The sequence below is a fragment of the Felis catus genome, chromosome E1 (assembly GCF_018350175.1).
Source record: "Felis catus isolate Fca126 chromosome E1, F.catus_Fca126_mat1.0, whole genome shotgun sequence".
NCBI lineage: Eukaryota > Metazoa > Chordata > Mammalia > Carnivora > Felidae > Felis > Felis catus.
Window position 1 is genome coordinate 15,554,893 of NC_058381.1, and position 21,026 is coordinate 15,575,918.

Below are 21,026 nucleotides of genomic sequence, written 5' to 3' on the forward strand. Positions count from 1 at the left end.
ACCATTCCCCGCCCCATCCTGGGGAAACAACGAATGTCCTGCCATAAACGAGCTGGGAGAGGGCTTATCAAGGGGTCTGTAGGCAAGTTCTTGGCCCAAATCAACAGCCCGGGTCAAAAGAGGGAGAGGGTAGCCAGTCAGGTAGTCAGTCAACTGGCTGACCACAGCCTCAGCCTCGCCGGCTCTCTTTGAGATAACATAGCGGCAAAACCGCTTCTGATCTTTCCCTAATACATTCTCTGTGTTATTTTTAACATTTAGATCTTTAACCTACCTGCAGTGTGTTTCTGAATACACATGGAACGGGGTGGAAATCGAATTATGCCAATTTCAGTTGTGACATAAACCTGTTATTTTCCCAGTGAATTGAAAAACTACCTATGTTCAGCTTCCATACGTCCTTAGATCTCTTATTTCTCTATTCTGTTCTACTAATCTATTTATTTATTCTATAAGTAAATATTCTATTTATTCTGGTGACAGTGCTATACAATTGTATTGATTATAGTACCTTCAGAATAAGCTTTATTTGGTCAGGCAGCTCCTTCTACTACCTTGCCAATCTTGGGGCGCCTGGGTGGTTCAGTTGGTGAAGCATCCGACTTTTGCTTTCGGCTCAGGTCATGATCTCACGGTTCGTGGGTTCAAGCCCAGCTTCGGGCTCTCTGTGCTGACAGTGCAGAGCCCGCTTGGGATTCTTTTTCTCTCTGTCTCTGCTCCTCCCCCATTCTCTCTCTCCCTCCCTCCCTCCCTCCCTCCCTCCCTCTCTCTCTCTCTCAAAAATGAATATACTAGGCATTTATCCACGGGATACAGGTGTGCTGTTTCGAAGGGACACAGGCACCCCAATGTTTATAGCAGCACTATCGACGATAGCCAAAGTATGGAAAGAGCCCAAATGTCCCATCGATGGATGAATGGATAAAGAAGATAATGGAGTATTACTCGGCAATCAGAAAGAATGAAATCTTGCCATTTGCAACTACGTGGATGGAACTGGAGGGTATTATGCTAAGTGAAATTAGTCAATCAGAGAAAGAAAAATCCTATGACTTCACTCATATGAGGACTTTAAGAGACAAAACAGATGAACATAAGGAAAGGAAAACAAAAATAATATAAAAACGGGCAGGGGACAAAGCATAAGAGACTCATAAATATGGAGAACAAACAGAGGGTTACTGGAGGGAGTGTGGGAGGGGGGGTGGGCTAAATGGGTAAGAGGCACTAAGGAATCTACTCCTGAAATCATTGTTGCACCATATGCTAATGTGGATGTAAATTTTAAAAAATAAAAAATAAAATTAAAAAAAGAATAAAGTAAAAAAAAAAGTTTATGCAAAAAAATGAATAAACTACCTTGCCATTCTTTTAAAAAAAACCAAAACATTCTGGGGCACCTGGGTGGCTTAGTCAGTTGAGTGTCCCAACTCTTGATTTCGGCTCAGGTCATGATCCCAGGGTCGTTGGATGGAGCCCCACATCAGCCTTTGCGCTGGGCATGGGGCCTGCTTAACATTCTCTCTGTCTCCCTTTTTCCCTCTTCCCTGATCACCTGAGCTGTCTCTCTCTCTCTCAAAATAAAATAATTCTTAAAAAAGAAAAACACATTTTTGGGGCACCCAGGTGGCTCAGTTGAGTAAGCTTCTGACTCTACCCTCGATTTCAGCTCAGGTCATGATCTCACGGTTTGTGAGTTCAAGCCCTGTGTCAGGCCGTGTGCTAACAGTGTGGAGCCTGCTTGGGATTCTCTCTCTCTGCTCCTCCCCTGCTCATGCTCTCCCTCATCTCTCTCCCTCTCTCAAAATAAATAAATAAAGTTAAAAAAATATAAAATAAAAAGACACATTTTGTTAAATTGAAATATAACTCACATACCATAAAATTCACCCTTTGAAAGCATAGGATTCTGTGGTTTTTAGAATATTCATTAAGTCGCGCAATTATCACCACTGTCCATTTCCAGAACATCTTCATCACATGTTCTCTGTACCCATCAGCAATCCCTCCGTTTCCCCTCTCCCCAGCCCCTGGCAATCGCGAATCTACTTTCTGCGAATCTGCTTTCTGTCTCCATGGATTTGCCTGTTCCGAACATTTCATGTAATTGCAACAATATGCTACATGGCCTTTGTCTCTAGCTTCTTTCACTTAGCATAAAGTCTGCAAGGTTCATCTGTATTGTAACTGGTGTCAGTATTTCAACCCTTTTTAGGGCTAATATTTCTTTAAAAAGAATTTTTTTAAACGTTTCTTCATTTTTGAGAGACACAGACAGAGAGTGAGTGGGGGAGGGGCAGAGAGCGAGGGAGACACAGAATCCGAAGGAGGCTCCAGGCTCCAAGCTGTCAGCACAGAGCCAGACTCAGGGCCCAAACTCACTAATCGAGAGATCATGACCTGAGCCGAAGTCAGACGGACACTTAACCCACTGAGCCACTCTGGTGCTCCAAGGCCGACTGATATGTCACTACATGACTATGCCACGTTTTGTTTCTCCAATGGACAACGGAACGTTTGAGTCCATTCCTTTCTAAAGACTCCACTGGGAATCAGGTAGGAATTGTTACACTTAACTAACTTGGAGGGACCAAAATCTTTGTCTGCCTCTCTGTGTCTTACTTTTTGTCCTTTGGTAAGATTCTATAATTGTCTTCATGTTGGACCTGTAATTCTCTTTCAAAATTTGCTTCTAGGCATTTTGTAATTTTTGCTGCAATTATGAGTGAATTTTCCCATTTTTCCTTCTAATGAGTCAGCACAGAGTAAACTACTGATTTGTACTTGTGTACTTTTACTTCGTATCCTGTCAGTTCTCAAATTCTCTTATTAATCCTAGTGGGTGTTTTAGCAGGCTTTCTTGGGTTTTCTTGATATACAAGCATATCACCTGTAAGTAAGAAAATTTCTTCTCTTTTCTAATAGTAACAGATTATTTTATTTTCTTGCCTTATTGCATTAGTTAAATACTACAAAATACTGTCAAATGATGGTGGTGATGGGGGTATTCTTGACTTGCATTTCGATAGAACATGGCTTTGGTGCTTTATCAGTGAATATGATATTTGGTGTTGGGTTTTGTTTCTTCTTTGGTAATTTCCTCATATGTAAGTGATTTCCTTATTCTCATTAGATTTTTTATTTAGCGTATCTTTTTTTTAACTTTGGAGAGGAAGGCACTTCGAAGCAACACGGGAAACCCAGAAACCACGGAACAATGAAAGACACACTTGACTTGACAGAAAGGAAGATAAGTCGTTTCTGAATGGCAGAATAGTGTGAGTGAAGGCTGGGGTCGAAAGAAACGGAAAGTCAAGGAGGGAAACATTTGCAAGCCGTCTAACATCCCTAACTCAGAAGCAGCACCTATAAACCAAGGAGAAAATAAACCACCTAAGACGAAATGAGCAATGGTTTCAAACAGGCAGGGGAGTCCACACCCCAATGCTGGCCACTCCATTTCTGCCTGGCCCTGAGCTCAGCTGTGGCTGAATGGGGTGCTATAAGGGCTGGGCTTCCCAGATAGGCTCTAAACTAGACCGCAGACTATAGTTCTACCCCCAGCCAGCTGCCCAGCACCTGGGCACTGCTGATGGTCGGGCTGGGGAGGGGAGGCGACTCTTGGAGCTCAAGAAACGCTCAATGGTTCCCCAATCATCAGTGGTCTGGAAGGAAAGGTCCAGTGACGTCCCTATGCCAGATCTGCAAGGCTGCCGGCTGGGGGCTGTCTGCGGCTAGGAGTCTGACAGCCTCGAGCCCAGCTTGAGAAGGAACCAGGACTGAGGCAGCGGCCCCCTGGCAGGTTGGGGGGCTCCCCAGACAGGTAAGGCAGACCTTTCCCCCGAGGTTGCTGCAGACTTGACTTCCAGGCCATGTATACCGACCAGGAGGAAGCCAAAGAAGGGCTGGCGTGGGGCTGACCTCCCCTTGCCCCCAGGCTCTGGACCAGCTGTGCGGATGGCTGCGTCTGGCTCGGGCCTCTGATCTCCCACAACTATCCCGTAGCCACCCGAGTGCCTCGGTGAGTACACAGCCGTTTCTGGGATGGCCAGGGGACCCAAACTCAGCCAGAAGGCACAGATCCTGGCTTCTGCACAGGCTAATCGGAGAGGACAACCATGGGATCAGGCTTGGAAGCAGTTCAGGGACAGTCGGCTTGTTTGTGGCCCCTGCTTACAGACCCCTGTGACGCAGAACCTCTCAGCTTTCCTCCTACGTCCCCAGCTGTGCCTCCTTTGCCTCCTCCACCAGCTCCTATTCTTCCTTCCTCCCAGGACTGTGGGTTTCCTCAAGTTCAGTCTGCCCACCACATGTACCCCATGCACTCCTGATGTATGCCTTCCCTGGGTGTATGCAGACACCTCCTGGGCCTCCCCAACCAGCTTGGGGCCATCAGCCCTCACCTTTCTGGTGCCCACGGTGAGACACAGAAGTCATCTGTCTGGGCCACCTCTCCCTGCCTGGGACTAAAATGTGGATCATCACAGGGCTGCGATGCACTGGCCCGGGGCCTTGGCATGAAGGATGTGCTGCCTCGTGCTCTGGGAGCCTGGAGGCTTGTGACCCAGTCTTCGGAGGGACACCAAGCTCCACATGGCGTGGCCTGGCCGCAGCGCAAAGGCAGTTAATAAGCCGTGCCAACGGCAAGCGTGTGGGCCACTGGCCGCCTCGCCCACGTAATTAAAAGGCCATCTGTGTCTGCGTGGCTGAGGAATGGGGGCTCTGCCCTTCCCAGGGGTGTGTGTGTGCACACGTGTGCGTGTGAACATGTGTGCTGTGCGGATGCTGAGCAGACAGGGCGGGGAGGGCCCTCGGGGCCTCCCCTCCCCAACCCCTCAAAGCAACATTCTGTTTCCGGGCTGCAACTCCTCCCTGGGCCAGAGGGGCACAGAGGTACCCTGACAGGGCCCAGAGCCCAAGACCCTGCCTTTTGGTCCCAGCTCTGCCATATAGCAGCTCAGGAAGTCCATCCTTCCCTCTGGGCCTCAGGCTGCATACACGTCTATCAAACAGGGCTACTAAATCGCGGCCCGGACTGCCTCTGCAACTTTTTTTTTTTTTTTTAATTTTTTTTTAACATTTATTTTTGAGACAGAGAGAGACAGAGCATGAACGGGGGAGGGGCAGAGAGAGAGGGAGACACAGAATCGGAAGCAGGCTCCAGGCTCTGAGCCATCAGCCCAGAGCCCGACGCGGGGCTCGAACCCAAGGACCGCGAGATCGTGACCTGAGCTGAAGTCGGACGCTTAACTGACTGAGCCACCCAGGCGCCCCTGCAACTTTGAAACAAAATCACGAACGTAAAAGTGCTGTGTGAGCCATGGAGGGCCACCTACCGCAGCAGGTGCCATTATCACCAGTGGGGCCGAGCACCCCTTCTGATGCTGGCCACAGCAGCGCGGCCTCCACAAATACCAAAGTGCCCTGGGCGCAAAGTCATTTTGCTCATTAGGACCAAGGACGTCAGGAGTCCTCCCTTCCCGGGACGCCCTTCCCCAGACGCGAGACGGGTCCGAGAAGAGAGGGTACAGGCCAGCTTCGGAAAGACACATTTCGATACTTTGCCAAAAACCCCAACGGCTGTCACATTTCCTCAAAGATCCGAGGGCTCGTGGCATCCCCACCCCCAAACTGGTGCCTGTTTGGGAATCAGCCTCTGGCGGACCCTCCCCCTGCAAGCCGTCACTGTGCTAAGGTGCCCACGTGGGTGCAGGCGGGGGAGCTGGAGGCACTCAGGGACAGAGCACCAGCATGAGCCACGCGGAGGGTGTGGCAGACGCTGGCCTGGTGCCTGTGGCACTGGCGGCTGGCTGACAGCTGGACTGTGACAGCTGCTCTCCTGGGAGAGGGAGCGAGGGGGGCTTACCTCTCCCTCGGGCCCATGTGTAGACGCGGCTCGTCTCGGTGCTTCTGGGCTTTTGCTCGGTGGGCTCCATGGGCAACGGTCGGAAGTGGGGGTCATCGGCCCGGCCGGGGGTCTTCAGTGGCAGGATGTACTTAGGGAGTCCTCGGTAGAACCAGGCCCCTGACCTCTTCCAGACCTGGCAGGGGTGATATTTGCTTAGAGTGAGGGACACAGAGCAGCTCCCTGCACCATGCTCCCACACGGGCCCGCCCGCCTCTCCTGTTGCAAAGTTGGAAAGTACTCAGCCTGGTGGGCATCTAGAGGGTGCTCAAGAGGTGCCACCTGCCTCCCTGCCGCCTGCCCCTTCCCTTGAGGCTCTGGGGCAGAGCAAGCGACAAGAGGCTAGAAGACATGGGGGGCGGGGGGCGGGGAGCTGGGTCACAGCACAGTACTGGACCCAGAGCTTTCCAGGGATGAGTCTAGCTCTGTGAAGGCTCAGGGAGGGCCCAGACCCCAGAGGGCCCCAGATTAGAATTCAGAGCAGCAACTGAGATTCCTGAACCCTTAATGCCTACTTCACAAAACACCAAGCGCTCTATAACCTCTTTGCCATTGAAGGAAATACTTTCAGGGTATTTGGTAAGAGGAGTGGGAGAGTGTGAAGGAATGTGACCTTCTTAGAGAAGAGCGAGCCTTGGCGGTTCAGAGCAGACGGCCCTGGGTTTGAACCCTGGATCCGTCATCCCTCAGCTGTGAGATTTGGACACGTCAACCTTCCAGATCCCCAGTTTCATCACCAGTAGGTGGAATGCAGGAACAGCATCCATCTCACGGAGCAGCCATGAGGACTAGACTCTCAAACGAATGTTAAGGCCCCGCTGGCCAGTGTAGGGCAGGGCGCAGTCACTCAACGGACCTGATGCGCACAACCATCATTGTCACCGCCCTCCCCCCGGCCCCCCCGCCTCATCTGACAAACGTGGAAGCTTTACAACCAGTGGACCAAGTTCCCTACTCAAAAAAGAGAATCAGAAGGCCAGGATGGCTCAGTTGGAAGAGCATGCGACTCTTGATCTCAGGGTCTTGAGTTCGAGCCCCACGCTGGGTGTAGAGATTGATTAAATAAATAAATAAATAAATAAATAAATAAATAAATAAATAAATAAATAAATAAAATGTAAAACAATATATATAGAATCTCAAGCTCTGTCCCTGACCTTCTGAGGCAGAATCTGCACTTTATCAATAAAATCAGAAGGCCAGAGTCTGCCCTGATTCTCTCTAGGACAGATTTTCCTAATCCTCAAACTTCCTCTGCATATTAGTTCTGTGGGATATTGACATGGCTGAACCAAAAAAATAAAATAAAATAAGGTTTCTGATCATGTACACTCGGGAAGCACTAGGTTAAACCAAGCATCACTGCAGGACTTCTCAGAGCCTTTAATACACCGATGTACTCAGGATTCTTCAACAGGGCCAAAGAATGTGGAGTACTTTCTGCTTCGGATCTACTCAGCAGGTTTTCCCAGAGAAGCTCAACCCTACTAACTGATCTGCATAGACTCAGCACTTAACTGCAACAGTTACATCACTCAACTATCATATGTCATCTCTTCATGCTTCAAAGTGCCAGGCATGGGGGGACTGAGTCCGAACCCTGTCCCTGGCTTGAATCACTCCCCCTCCCTCCCAGCTACCCTATGCAGAAGGGCCTGCTTTTGAGTGGCTCTTTAATAACATAGCACCCATCTGGTGGGATGAATGCCTCATGGATCCTCCTTTTAAAAACGCTTTCTGATCCTTTCACGGAGCCTCCTACAATAAATATTTATGTGAATTGGTAGCAGGTACACGTGGTCAAAAATTCATTGGGTGCGAAATTAAAGTCTCCTCCCCATTCCCAAAGGCATCTATCTGGGGATATAGTTCTTTGAGGAGTTTTGCTATTATCCCCACTTTCCAGATGGGAAAATTGAGGTTCCGACAACTTAAGCAACTTGCCCAAGGCTAGTCCAGCGGTCTATTGGCCTCAGACACTGAAGGCCTCAGGGTCTCATCCCCACAGTTTACGGATGCAAAGGGGATGCTCGGGAAATGTGGCCGAGTGCTGAATAAACCCTCAGCAGGTCAGACATCATCATGGACTCTGCGGAGCTCCTGCATGGTTCCTGAGAACAGACGCCCAAGCCCAAGAGGCCATGGGGGGCTGGCGAGGGGCTCATTCGGCCTCCCTGTGCTAAGTGAAGCCTGTGCACCCCACTGGTGCCGGCTTTGCCTGCCCTCCCCTGAGCACACCCGCCTCCTGCCTCCCAGGGGGCCTCAGGGGGACCTCATGGGGCCTCAGGGGGACCAAATGAAGCAAGCCCTCAAGAGCCATCTGTATACCCTGCCATATACACAATTTTTTTTTGAACGATCACATACATGCAACCCCATGTTTGCGCCACCCCACCCCCCGTCACTTAACTATAGATCATGGCAACTGTCCACTGTCACTTTTTAATGGCTTCATAGTTTGGATTTATTAAACTTAATCAAACCAGCCTTCCACTGATAGGCATTTATTTTATTATTATTAGTTTTTAATGTTTATGTATTTTTGAGAGAGAGAAACAGAGCATGAGTGGGGGAGGGGCAGGGAGAGAGGGAGACACAGAACCTGAAGCAGGCTCCAGGCTCTGAGCTGTCAGCACAGAGCCTGACGCGGGGCTCGAACTCACGAACTGCAAGATCATGACCTGAGCTGAAGTCGGACGCTCAAACAACTGAGCTTCCCAGGCGCTCCCACTGATAGACATTTAAATGGTTTCCGGATTTTCACTCTTGTGAGCAGTGCCACAACCATTACCTCTGCACCCACGTCAGACAGATGTCGTTTATTGCCTTAGAAAATACTCTGAGGGGTGGATCTGCTGGGTCAAGGGATGTGTATACATTTACACGATGGTACATATCGTCAGACCACCCTCCAGGAAGAAAAGTTGAGTCTGAAGTGGGGTGCTAGGTGTCTTCAGGGTGGGAACCCTGCACTGTACCTCCTGCTAGGATCTAGGGTCTGGTCTAGGGACCCAGCTCGGGAGCAGTTCCCATGGGGTGTGGGGGAGGTGCTTGTCAGGACCTGGGGCCACCAGTTAGGTGCCACAGGAGGGAAGATGGGGACCTCACTGTCACCCCTGGGGCACACCGTCACAGGTGGAGAGCACACCCCTTCAGGTGCCCTGTTTGAAGGGGAGTGGAGAGGATGACACTGTGGGTGATTCACTGTTGTGTGGCTCTCAGTGGGAGAGACCCAGAAACACTATAGAGATGCGTTCGGGACTTTCACAGGGCCAGACCCATTCCTAATCCTCATGGGGCCTCATCTTGGAGGAGCTGGGCCTACGGTTCTGGCCCCTGCGTGTGCATGCTCCTTTCTCTCCTTTTTTGTTTTAAATGAAAACAAATTTTAATTGTGGAAGATATCCATAACATAAAATTTATCATCTTAGCCGTGTTTTTTTTTTTTTAACTACTTTTTAAGTTTATTTATTCACTCTGAGACAGAGAGCACAAGTTGGGGAGGGGCAGAGAGAACACTTTACTGATCAGAGAGAATCCCAAGCAGGCTCTGCACTATCAGCGCAAAGCCCAATGCGGGGCTCGAACTCACAAACGGTGAGATCGTGACCCGAGTCAAAGTCAGAGGCTTAACAGACAGAGCCACCCAGGCGCCCCACATCTTAGCCATTTCTAAACGTATAGTTCAGTAGTGTTAAGTGCGTGCATGTTGTGTAGCCAATCTCCAGAACTTTGTTTATCTCGTAAAATAGAAACTCTGCACCCATGAAACAGCAACTCCCATTCCCCTGTCTCCCCAGCCGCTGACAGCCACCATTCTACTTCCTGAGAATTTGATTACTCTGGGTACTTCATACGAATGGAATAGTATTGATCTTTTTGTAACTGGCTTCTTTCGCTTCGCATAATGGCCTCAGGTTCATTTCTGTTGCTACATGTGTCAGAACCTCCTTCCTTTTTGAGGCTGATCAGTATTCTATCGTCGGTACGTACCGCCTCTTATCTAGTCGTTCATCCCCTGCTGGCCACTTCGGTTGTGTCTACCTTATGACTGGCCCTTTCGTTGGTAGAGACCATGAGACTCTACCATCCAGGAGGGAGGGCCGGGGCACTTGGCTCACCATTGTGTCTTCAAGTTCCTGACACGTGCCTGACACATAGTAGGTGCTCAATAAACACTGGCTGACTGGCTGGATTGGCAGCTACGGGTAGTTTGCTGGAACGTGTCCCAATCCATAGAGTTGTCACCTTCCTGCAGAAGTGGCCTGAGGGTTTCACCCAAGTTCTTGTAATTAATCAAGTGGATTTACTGTTTCAGACTAAAAGAGGGATCAAGCAAAGGCGCCTAGAAGGGCGTGCCAGTGCAGAGCAAGCTCCAGCGAACCTCCCCGACCTAACCTCCCAGCCCCTCCTCAGGCACCAGCGAGACCGATAGCCCTGGCTGCCCCTGACTCCCCCGGAACATCATGGCCAGAGGGCCCCAGGCCCTCAGCCTCACCTCCTGCCGCAAGGATCCACCTCCGCCCTTACCCCAGGCTTAAACAAATACCGATCAGTAAAGTGCTTTTGGGAAATAGGATAAACAGCCCAAGATCCAAAGTCTGAGGCTGAATTGCACAAACATGCACCGTTTTTTGGTATTCAATCATTTTTGACCTATAAATCCCCCCATTAATTTCACATAATTCACCCTGATATTTATGCTCAGCAGGGCAATGACCCCACGGGACTGCCAGGCCTGCAGCATCTCCCTGGGGTCCAGCGGGTCCACTGTCACGGGGCCTGGGGTCTGTCTGCTTCTCTCATGTTGGTCCTGCAACCCAGGCGGAAGGCTTGATGTTGCCGCAGTGGACAGAGGTCAGAAGACCAGGAAGTCCAGTGATCCTCCAGACAGAGGAGCTGCCGTTCCTGAGGCCCCACGGGGGTGGGGAGGGGACCAGAGCACACAGGTGCCTTGCCCAATGTGGAGGGCACACCTGGGCAGGGGTGCATGAAACACACTATTTTGGAAAATGCCTTCCACATGGGAGAGCAGGACCGCCGAGGCGAGGAATGAGGGATCCCAGCTGGGCTGACTTCTGAGCTGCCCCCCTCCTCCCCTCCGTGCCAATCCATGCACATCCTCAGACCTTCTCTCGCCTCGGTGCCTGTCCCCACTCTGCAAAACGCACCCCAGGAGCTTTTAATCGTGCGATTCTGCTCTGTGCATCCAGGCCCGACGCCCGCTGCCTGGCCCACCACCCTCCCCAAGAACGGCAGCGGGAAAAGCCCTCCACAAATTGGAAAACCTTCACTTTCTAGAGAAGCTGTGGGATTCTGCAAAGCCCCACTCATGTGTGGTTTGCTGTGATAAGGCCAGCAAAGCAGCCAGGCTTGAAAATGCCATTAAATAAAAGGCCCACATGGCCGCCGTGGCCCTTGCAGGGGTGGCCGGCGGCATTCAATCCTCCCCGTGGCACTGCTTTGTGCTCTGCTTCGAGGTTTTCATTAGGATTGCAGCTCACGGCCGACCTGACTGCAGATACTGATGGATATTAGCCAAGCTGTTCCCAGGGAATTTTAATTACCACGATAACAATCGCTAATCACTGCCATTTCCTAAATGGCTGTGGCTGGACAAGGTAGTGACTGCCAGGCCCTTCTGGAAAGAGGAGGATCCTAGGGAGGCCACTGGGGAGGATGCAAAGGGACGCCTTCCAAGACCTCTGTCCCTGCCCCTTGCTCCACCCCGTCCGCGCATTACCGCCTCTCCCTGTCTCCCAAGCAACTCCGGAGTGCACCTGCATGAATGCAAGTGAGGCGTCCACACCCGGATCGGAGCAGGGATATAGTCTGTGGCAGGTGCCGTGCCTTCCACCTGAGGCATCCTTCATCCTCGTCTCCCACCAGGCAGTGACACTGCCCATAGGAAGCTTTCTGTGCCACCTTGTGCAGAACCAGAGCCCCTCTGCTGTGCTCCTGGAGGCCATTTGGACCTGCTGCCCCGGCATCTTACCCGGTCAGGAAGCTGTGAGCCCAAGGGCAAGGCTGTGCCCGAGCCACCCCCGCGAGCCATGCCCGCCTTCCCAGGCCCAGTGAGGAGGCTTCGTGCAGCAAGGACGTTGCTGGCTGACAGAGTGAATGAACAGACGAAGAAGGCAAAGCAAAGGAATCATTCTCAGGGGACAGAACTCGGACTCTGTCTTCAGGGAGACTGTGTTCTGTCTGCTTAACAAGCTGGCCCAACCTTGAAAAGCCACAGGAAATGGCCTGTTACAGAGATGTCTTCTGGCTAACACTTTGGCCATTTTGTTTTTATTTATTTGTTTTCTTAAAAGTTTGTTTACTTATTTTGAGAGGGAGAGGGGGAGAGAGAGAGTAAGCAGGGGAGGGGCAGAGAGAGAGGGAGAGAGAGAAACCCAAGCAGGCTGTGCACTGTCAGCACAGAGACTGACATGGGACTTGATCTCATGAACTGTGAGCTCATGACCAAACCAAAGTCGGATGCTTAGCCAACTGAGCCACCCAGGCGCCCCCACTTTGGCCTTTTTAAAAAGGGTCTCTTAAAGGGCCAACCCACCTGGCAGACCACACAGCCTTCCCTAACCTGTTCCCCGAACACACACACATGCACACTCACAGAGTGGCCTCCCAGAGCTCCACCATCAAAGCCAAATTGCACAGCATGGCCCCAGAACTCTGCCAGCTCCTGCCTCCCTCACCAGCCTCCTCTCTTGTCTCCTCCCACCCCATGCTCAGGATCCGCCCGACACAGCCACGCTCAACTCCCTGACCACACAAAGCTGTCTCTTGCTTCCAGGCCTTTGTACATGCTGTTCCTTCTTCCCTCCCTAGGCTAGGACAAAGAAATGCAACCTTTAGGAAATTACTCTCATCCAGGGGCTTCTACAGAACCACGCGCGTCTCCCACTGCACGGCACACACCGTGAAGATTGCCTATTTACATGTCTGTTTCCTGCACCAGATCTGGCCTCCGTTATTCCCGCGGCCAAATTAATGGCCAAAGATGTGTCTTCTGGTGCCTCATGCTGGGTGCAGAGATTACTTTAAAAATGAAAAAACAAACATAAAATCATTTTTTAAGTTTATTTTTTAACATTTTAAAAAAGTTTCATTTATTTATTTTGAGAGAGAGAGAGCGCACGCGCTCGAGCAGGGGAGGGACGGGGGAGGGATGGGGGGGAGAGAGATAATCCCAAGTAGGCTCCACACCATCATCATGGAGCCTGATGTGGGGATCGATCTCATGAACTGTAAGATCGTGACCTGAGCCAGAATCAAGAGTCGGGTGCTTAACCGACTGAACCACCTGGGCGTCCCCCCAAAAATAAAATCTTAAACCTCCATTCAATCCCAAGTCCACACTACCAATCACCTCCTTACGTAACTCTCACTCACCAAGCCAATATTCTTCTGCCTAAATCACCCAGGGAAGGCCCCTATGCCCCAGTGCTTGCCTAAATTACTTAAACTAGCCAATCCTCAGATATTTACCCTGCCCTGCCTTGTCTTTCCCATAGAAACCCCAATAAAGGCCTGGCCTCGGCTTTTCCTTCACTCCTTTCTGCCCCCTGACCACATGTGACCCTGTGTGGCATGGCATGCCCCTTTGTCTCAGAACTGTAGGCAATACATTGTTCTTTAATGGCATTCACTCTCCATGTTGCCACTTAGTCACTTTTATAAATTAAGAACTGGCACAAGTCACAGAGCATGGGAAAATCAATTATGGCTAAAGAACATCTTTTTTTTTTTTTTTTTTTTTTAAGAGAGAGAGAGGCAGAAGGAGAGGGAGAGGGAATCTTAAGCAGGCTCCATGGTCAGTGCAGAGCCTGATGCAGGGTTCGATCCCACAACCCAGGGATCGTGACCTGAGCCAAAATCAAGAGTTGGACACTTAGCTGACTGAGCTACCCAGGCACCCCTAAAGAACAATCTAAATGTAAATTCTGGCAATCTGGTCAGTAAAGGTATAATCTAGAAAAGGAAGGAGGTGAGAGCAGGTAAGGGAAGAACAAGGGCATTCGTGCCCACAACTCACACGAAAGGTGGATGGAAGAAGGAAGAGGCAACTATTATATAAAGTTACCAATTCCGTCAAACTCCAACACATTTTCAGTTACAAATAATAAAAGTATCAAAAATTAGGAGTGGGGGGAATCAGAGTGGCCCAGGTTAGCCAGCTCATCACCCTTCAGAGCTTGCAGTCAATAGACAGTGCCCGAAGTTCTCACCTGGTGGAAGTCGAGGCAGTGGTGAGCATGTGGACTACAACAGGAGGTCTATACAGGGTGGGCTGGGTGAGGGAGAGGCTGGGCAGGTGGCTGCCCTTCTCCAGGGTAAGCTCTTCAGAATGAGTGAAGTTTTCTTTCAACTAACTACATGTATCACTTTGATTAAGATCAAAGGATAACAGATTGGTAACTGGATGTCAATGTTATTAAAGTCCTGGGCTGCCTGACAGGCAGGTGGATACATGCAGAGTCAGGCAATCTATGGCTGGTATATTGACCCTGGATGTGACTTAAGAGAGAAAAACTGGTAGCTCAGGAAAGGAAAAGAAAGCAGTAATTAAAAATTCTGTAGTAGGGGCGCCTGGGTGGCTCAGTCGGTTGAGTGTCTGGCTTCGGCTCAGGTCATGATCTCACAGTTTGTGGGTTTGAGCCCTGCATCGGGCTCTGTGCTGACAGCTTAGAGCCTGGAGCCTGCTTTGGATTCTGTGTCTCCCTCTCTCTGCTCCTCCCCTGCTCATGCTCTGTCTCTCTGTCCTTCAAAAATAAATAAAAACATTTAAAAAAAATTTTTTTTTAAAAATTCTGTAGTAGAGCAAGATAGGAAAAGAACCAAGTTATGGTTAGCTTAAAAACACCTGCACAAGTTCATAATACTGAGATTTCTGTCCCTGAAGAAAGCCATGCTGCCCCTTGGGTGTCAGTGTACCCACCTAATGTCCAAGAGTCAGAATTTTGACAATGGGAGAAACTTGGACAGTTTTTCAAAGGGAACCAGGGCTTCCAAGCATAAAGGCAGGCAGAGCTGGGTCCCCCAGAAAACAGGAAGTGCCTGGGGCCTCCTGCTGCTGGAGGGAGGCTGCCCTCAAATACTGCTGGGCAGTACCCTTGACCAGGTTTCCGTGGTGACAAGCTGAGTATGAAAAGCCCTAATTACAGCCAAGGGCGACAAGCTGATACTGAGCAAGGCAAGTTGACATGAGATGTGCTAATGTAACGAACACAGTCGTTTTTTAGTTCTAGTTCATGCCAGAAATGCTGCTGCTCAAACCAGATTGGGACCATCCTATCTGGAAGTTGTGGCTAACAGCTTGATTACCTGCTGCCCTACTCAAGGAGAAGGGAGACTCAGCATTTATCCTGTGTGTGGGACTGTGGCATGGATTTGACCGTGTGTGTTTGTTCATCTCGAGCAGTGAGTGAGGGCAGGAAGCAAGTCACAGGGCCTGTTCCCACATGGAGGCAGCCCAGGAAGGCTGTCAGCCTTAATGCTTAGAACGGCAATCTCTATTTGCCTCAGTCATCAGGAGAATGGCCTCAGTTCTCATCTGGAAAAAGGTACTGTGGACCACATCAGCAAAAAAAAATATGAATGGTGAATCCAGTCTTCTTAAAATATTGCCCAAAAGTAGAGTTCACTTGATCAACAGATGAATTAAAATAAAAAACTCCTGAAGGGGTGGGGCAGCTGGGTGGCTCAGTCGGTTAAGCGTCCGACTTATGCTCAGGTCACGATCTCCTGGTCTTGGAGTTCAAGCCCGCATGGGGCTCTCTGCCTGCTTCAGATCCTCTGTCCCCCTGCTCCCCCCCACCCCCGTCCCCCCTCCCCACCCCTCCCCTACTTTAACTCTCTCTCTCTCTCTCTCTCAAAAATAAATAAACATTAAAAAAAAAAAAAAGCTCCTGAATGGGGAACGCGTGGTACCAAAAATTAACAGTTATCAATGAAATGAAGACAGAAGTTAGTCTAAATAACCAGTGTAAATGTAACTACAAACTAATAAAAATGTGAAGGAAATGATGCTTAAAATGTAGATATAAAATACTTAGTTAAAAAAAAATAATCTGACCCCAAATCCAGATTGTCTCAACAAAAGCAAAAAGTGAGTGGGGGCGGGGCGGAAGGCACTGGGCTCCTCATTCTCAGTGGCCAGGGGAGTTAATAGACACTATTTCTACTGCAGTGTAAGCAATTGGACAAATATTGCGTTAAATATTTTAAAAAGTTATATATGCATTTACACACTTATCTGTCCATTTAAGACAACCAGCAGAATTAAAACTACAGGAAAAGTTTATCCTACCAAAATACATGATTTTCTGAGTTTTCTTCTTCTTTCTCTTCTTCCTTCCTCCCTCCCTCCCTCCCTCCCTGTCTCTCTCCTTCTTGTTTTGTTTAGAAAATTTTCTCCTTGGAATGCCTGGGTGGCTCGGTCAGTTAAGCAGCCTATGCTTGATTTCGGCTTGGGTCATGATCTCACGGTTTGCGAGTTCGAGCCCCACGTCGGGTTCCGTGCTGGCAGTGCAGGGCCTTCTTGGGATTCTCTCTCTTTCTGTCTCTCTCTCTCTCTCTCGAAATAAATAAACTTAAAAAAAAAGAGAAAGAGAAATTTCTCCTTGTTCTTGTCGTTTTTTCTTTAGAGCAGCCATCTTTGCTCCTGGCTTGTTTCCCCTACCTCAGAAAGAAGAAGCTTACAACCAGCCCCTGAAGAGGAAGTGAGTAGATATTAATTCACTTAAATAACATTTCTTCAGTACCTCTACTTGTTAAGACTGAGGGAAGGAAAGAAAAGATCAAATGATTTTGCAAATGAGTGGCCCGTGGCAGAAATCCCCACCAGGCTGAGGTCCTCAGCTCCATTTTTCTAGCAACAGAGACTGTGTTCCCACTCTGCCTTCGAGAGCTACTCTGTGTGGCTTCCCTATATCCACCTCCCCACCCCCCGCCCCCCCAGCACCTGGGGAGAAACCTTCAGTCTGCGGTATGGAGGTAAGTAAGCAATCCCGAGCCCACAAAGGGCTCTGAGAGGCTCCCCTCCTGCCCTGGGCTCTCCACTTACCCTCCTAACCAAGGTGTTAGCAGAAAGCTAAGGGAGACTTCTTCCAGAGTATTTTTGCATGTTTCCATTTTAAAATACTTTAAAACCTCCAGAGGGGGGGGAGAGAGAGAGAGAGAGAGAGAGAGAGAGAGAGAGAGAGAGAGAGAGAAAGGGAGAGAGACTCTGTGTGTGTATGTGTGTGTGTGTGTGTGTTGGTGAGCCAGGGAGAAAGCCCCCCCTCGCCCCCATCCTCTAGGCCCCAGCTCCTCCTGCCTGGAAAGCCTCCTGCTTCCGGGTCCTGCTGAAGGCCAGCTGGCTCCCCACACTGGGGCCGGGCCTGCGCCTCCCCCGGAGATGGGCTGGAAATTAAGCCCCAGCAAAGACAGAGCACCCACCTGACCCTTCCTCCGACCCCACCGCAGGCAGCTCCTCCCTGGGCCCAGGGAGCCCTTGCGGATTTTCTTTTCATTTCTAGTGGGTTTTGAGCAACCAGGTCAGTCGGGGAGGAGAGCAATTGCCAGCACGGTAGAATGGAAAAAAGGCAGCGAGAAGAAATATTCTGAGGGTGCTATCTGTTTTCTTGACAGATAATTTAAACACCTTGGCTGGATTATTTCAGAACCAAAGGAAATGCTTTGGCTTCCATTAACCCCTGGCGAGGGGCTCGCTCCCATGAGGCTTCCGCACAATTACCGGGGAGCGGCGTGTGCCAGCTTCAGAGAGACGTGGCTCCCGACAGTGGTGCTCTATGGCTGCGGGGCTGTGTGCCTCACCCCTTCCTCACGGCCTAAGCTCAGGCCTGGGTGCCCCCCTCCCCCATTACCTGTGATGTGGAGAGGCCCCTGCACACCAGTGAGAACAGGGACCCCTGTCTTCCCTCTCCCTTGGGTCCCACAGGCCATCTTCTCCCTGTATTCCAAATGATCTCGCGAGTTCAACAAATCCATGTAGGCTAATGACGCCTGTACTATTGTCCTTAATTACTTGATTTGCCAACATTGCATGCAGGCCTCCTCTTACGCTTCATTTGCATGCAGCATGAAATCCCTCTGAATCCCAAATATTTAACTATCTTCCCTGTTCCAAGACAGATTTGAGAGGGCAAACGTGTTATGGTGGTGTTTGGCTGTGTCCCTGCCTCTGTCCCCAGATGGAGTGGGCCACACATAGGGAATGAATAGAGCTGGAATCAGAAAATTGGACAGGCCAATTATGCCCAGCCAGGTCTTTTCAGAGGACCTTTGTGATTCTGATTCAATTCCCAGAACAACAAACATGCCTATGTTTAAACACAGTCTCAGAAACATATTCCAAATCCAACGTGAAATCGTTTCTGGGCTGACTGCGACCTGGCAGGGCTCATGGGCCTTGCAGGAACGCTTTCTTGGGTTATGGATTTGATTATTGCTTTATTTCCAATTGGTCTTGTTCCTTCTTGGGGAAAACCTGTAATTCTGAGGTTCTGTTGCCTTGTCTGTCTTCCAGATTCACCAATGTTTCTCTTATTGTTTTCAGCTCTCCCTGCCCCTCTTTCCCCCGGCATTCTGGGAGATTTCTGAAGTTTCTGTTCCTACCACTGATTCAAGCTTTTTTGGGTCTGATTTTAGTAATCCCTTGTTATCTCTAAGGTGTGTGCCTGTGAAATCTAGCATGTATACGAAAGTACATGAAAACAAAGTACATTTCAAAGAACCATAGTTGGGGCACCTGGGTGGCTCAGTCGGTTAAGCATCCAACTCTTGATTTCAGCTCAGGTCATGATCTCATGGTTGTGGGATCGAGTCCCACGTAGGGCTCCAAGCTGGGTGTGGAACCTGCTTAACATTCTCTCACTCCCTCTGGCCCTTTCCCCTGCTTGCATGTGCGCGCTCTCTCTCTCTGTCTGTCTTTCTCTAAAACAAAACAAAACAAAAAACCAAACTGAACCATAGAACCATAGTTAAGTAAACACCTGTGAACTCATGGAGAAATGAAACATTACCCAATCTGGGAAGCCTCTATAAGCCCTTCCTGTCTTCCAGAGGTCACCATTGGGAATCTTGTGTTAAATAATCCCTTCCTTTTCTATTAAAAACAAAACAATACAAAAAAACTTATGTGTGCATTTCCAAAAAGTAAATACTTACTATTACCTGTTTTTGAACATCATATTTTTGAATCACTGTATATTCTTTGGTGACTTGCTTTTTTCCCCTTTGATCACTGTGTTTTTAAAAACAGTTTTTTGCAATCACCATCAAAATAACACCAGCATTCTTCACAGAGCTAAAACAAACAATCCTAAAATTTGTATGGAACCAGAAAAGACCCTGAAAGGCCAAAGCAATCCTGAAAAAGAAAACCAAAGCAGGAGGCATCACAATCCTGGACTTCAAGCTATACTACAAAGCTGTAATCATCAAGACAGTATGGTACTGGCACAAAAACAGATACTCAGATCAGTGGAACAGAATAGAGAATCCAGAAATGGACCCACAAACGTATGGCCAACTGATCTTTGACAGAGCAGGAAAGAATATCCAATGGAATACAGAGAGTCTCTTCAGTAAGTGGTGCTGGGAAAACTGGACAGCGACATGCAGGAGAATGAACCTGGACCACTTCCTTACACCATACACAAAAATAAACTCAAAATGGATGAAAGACCTAAATGTAAGACAGGAAGCCATCAAAATCCTCAAGGAGAAAGCAGGCAAAAACCTCTCTGATCTTGGCTGCAGCAACTTCTTACTCAACAAGTTTCAGAGGCGAGGGAAACAAAAGCAAAAATGAACTATTGGGACCTCATCAAAATAAAAAGCTTCTGCACTGCAAAGGAAACAATCAGCAAAACTATAAGGTAACCGATAGAATGGGAGAAGATATATGCAAACGACATATCAGATAAAGAGTTAGTATCCAAAATCTATAAAGAACTTATCAAAGTCAACACCCAAAAAACAAATAATCCAGTGAAGAAATGGGCAAAAGACATGAATAGACACTTCTCCAAAGAAGACATCCAGATGGCCAACCGACACATGAAAACATGCTCAACATCACTCATCATCAGGGAAACACAAATCAAAACCACAATGAGATACCACCTCACACCTGTCAGAATGGTTCACATTAACAACTCAGGCAACAACAGATGTTGGCGAGGATGCAGAGAAAGAGGATCTCTTTTCCACTGCTGGTGGGAATGCAAACTGGTGCAGTCACTCTGGAAAACAGTATGGAGGTGCCTCAAAAATTAAAAAATCGAACTACCCTACAACCCAGCAATTGCACTACTAGGTATTTATACAAGGTACACAGGTGTGTTGTTTCGAAGGGGCACATGCACCCCCATGTTTATAGCGGCACTATCAACAATAGCCAAAGTATAGAAAGAGTCCAAATATCCATTGATGGATGAATGGATAAAGAAGATGTGGTGTGTATATATATATATATATACATATATATATATATATACACACACACATATATATATATACACACACACACACACACACACACAAGATGTAGTATATGTATATATATATATATATATATATATATATATATTTATACACACACACACACACACACACACACACACACACACACAAGGGAGTATTACTTGGCAATCAAAAAGAAGCAAATCTTGCCATTTGCAACTATGTGGATGGAACTAGAGGGTACTATGCTAAGCGGAATTAGCCAGTCAGAGAAAGACAAATATCATATGACTTCACTCATATGAGGACTTTAAGAGACAAAACAGATGAACAGAAGGGAAGGGAAGCAAAAATAATATAAAAACAGGGAGGGGGACAAAGCATAAGAGACTCATAAATATGGAGAACAAACTGAGGGTTACTGGAGGGGTTGTGGGTGGGGGATGAGCTAAATGGGTAAGTGGCATTAAGGAATCTACTCCTGAAATCATTGTTGCACTATATGCTAACTAACTTGGATGTAAATTTAAAAATTAAAAAATTTAATGTTCATTTATTTTTGAGAGAGGGGAGGGACACAGAGAGAGGGAGACACAGAATCCAAATCAGGCTCCAGGCTCCAAGCTCCAATCATCAGCACAGAGCC

The 21,026-nt window shown here is 48.6% G+C and overlaps 1 protein-coding gene across 1 annotated transcript in view; it reads right to left on the reverse strand.

The window, feature by feature from the left end:
- The window catches only part of RPH3AL (rabphilin 3A like (without C2 domains)), a 148,272-nt gene that overhangs the window by 20,734 nt on the left and 106,512 nt on the right, over positions 1-21,026 (reverse strand). Inside the window, 1 exon segment of the mRNA XM_023244657.2 lies at positions 5,867-6,041. Within this exon segment, the coding sequence (XP_023100425.2) occupies positions 5,867-6,041 (175 nt within the window).